Source organism: Aegilops tauschii, chromosome 2 (genome assembly GCF_002575655.3).
Source record: "Aegilops tauschii subsp. strangulata cultivar AL8/78 chromosome 2, Aet v6.0, whole genome shotgun sequence".
NCBI classification, from domain to species: Eukaryota; Viridiplantae; Streptophyta; class Magnoliopsida; order Poales; family Poaceae; genus Aegilops; species Aegilops tauschii.
Window position 1 is genome coordinate 635,354,603 of NC_053036.3, and position 1,799 is coordinate 635,356,401.

A 1,799-nucleotide genomic window follows, 5' to 3' on the forward strand; every position below is an offset into this window, starting at 1 on the left:
TAGTGTGTGAATTTAGTCTGTTTGTTGCTATAAGCGTGTTCATCTACATAGTTGTTAGTTTAAGTTGCATATGTTGCATGGATTTGAGGATTCGGATATAAGGAAAATGATTGTGAAAGCAGCGAAATGAGGGATAAATGATCAATGTCTGCGGACGCGCCCAGACACATCCACTGACGTTTGAGGGGGGGTGATTATATATATATGGGTTGTAGATGCTCTAACATGTCAAGACAACGAATGAAACACAGTCTGAATTCCCAAGCTCTTTTCTCTGCATGTTCCCAGTCCATCCATGGAGCCCGTGGACGCACAACTGCGGCTCGGCCCGCCGAGCAGCGGCGGTGCGTTGGCGGCGACGGATAGGAAGTACGTCAAGGTGAGCATACAAGGAGCTCCCTACCTGCGGCAGGTGGACCTGAGGGCGTACGGAGGGTACGCGGAGCTGAGGGCTGCGCTCTTGAGCTTGACTGGCCAGCAGTTGGACTTGGCCGTGGCCTACGAGGACGAGGACGGCGACCTCATGCTCGTCGGCGACCTCCCGTGGGAGTAAGCCAGCCCCCATCTCTGCATCTGAATGCCAGTTAACACCTTTTACGTGCACCAGAGTAGTCTAACAAATTAACAAGTGGTTGGTTGTTGCTCTGATTTTGCATTGCAGCATGTTCGTCGATAGCTGCAAGAAGCTGCTCATCTACAAGAGGAGGCTGATTTGATTCCATCGTCTATGATGTCGTTGCCGTACGTTGTTGTAGTGTTTCGGCCTGTAGTCTCCGTGCTTGTTGTATTCACAGCATGACTCTAGGGATCAGTAATATCCAGTGAAAATATACCCTGCATTTTCATCACATCAGTCAATTGAACCATTGCACTAATTTCACATTATACAAAAGACAGCAAGTTCATTTATCACGAAGAAGATATAATGTCTTGCATGAACAACATATGCATGGTGCTCCACAATAAGATGCATCGTCCGCGTAAACCACATGCTAGCATGCAACACCGCAAAGGCTTGGAATGTGTTCATACTTAACAATTGACCATAGAAAAACAACAAAAATCACAAGCCAGATCAGTGGCATAGGAAATGTAAAAGCACAGAAGTGCCAAAGAATCACAAGACATCTCTGCGCAAACCATCTTAGATGTTGCATCATAGGTAATGTAAATACATGGCAATCTAGTTCTCATACAACTAGTGCACATCACACCATGATTGGATCACATACAGCCACGAGTAAGCAATGGATATGAAGACAAGCAAGAATGTTTACCTGGCCTAGGTGTAGGTGTACCTAGCGGCGGAGCTTGATGAAGATTGTTGAGGGGGCTAATAAGAGTTGAGGGGCGAAAAGATAAGGTATACATGAACTCTGAGAAATCTTTGATATTCAAACCTAATAATTAGGGGTACACACAAAAGTTTCCTTTGGCCCCCATAAAGCTCCGCCAATGGGTGTACCCTGTGATGTATCCTGTCCAGCGGCCATCCCACACTAGTTGAAAACATGGCATCAGTCCCGGTTTCAGAGGGCCTTTAGTCCCGGTTCTGCAACTGGGACCAAACGATCGGGACTAATGCCCACCACTTTTAGTCCCGATCGTCTTACGAACCGGGACTAAAGGGGCTCCACATGGCCGCTGTGGGGCGCCCAGGCAGAAGGAACCTTACTCCCGGTTGGTAACACCGACCGGGACTAAATGGCAGCCACGCGTCAGCAGCTGCCAGGACCTGGGGTTTTTGTTTTTTTAAGGAGGGCTTTAGGGGTTTTGGAGGGTTTAGGGGTTTCATATTG

At 47.7% G+C, this 1,799-nt stretch overlaps 1 protein-coding gene across 1 annotated transcript; it reads left to right on the forward strand.

Annotated features, from left to right (window-relative positions):
- The first annotated feature begins 259 nt into the window (after positions 1-259).
- LOC109739588 (auxin-responsive protein IAA14-like) lies at positions 260-716 on the forward strand. Its single transcript, XM_020298673.3, has 2 exons — positions 260-549; positions 662-716. The coding sequence occupies exons 1-2, from the start codon at positions 296-298 to the stop codon at positions 714-716; spliced, it is 309 nt and encodes a 102-aa protein (XP_020154262.2). The 5' UTR covers positions 260-295.
- Positions 717-1,799: the final 1,083 nt, after the last annotated feature.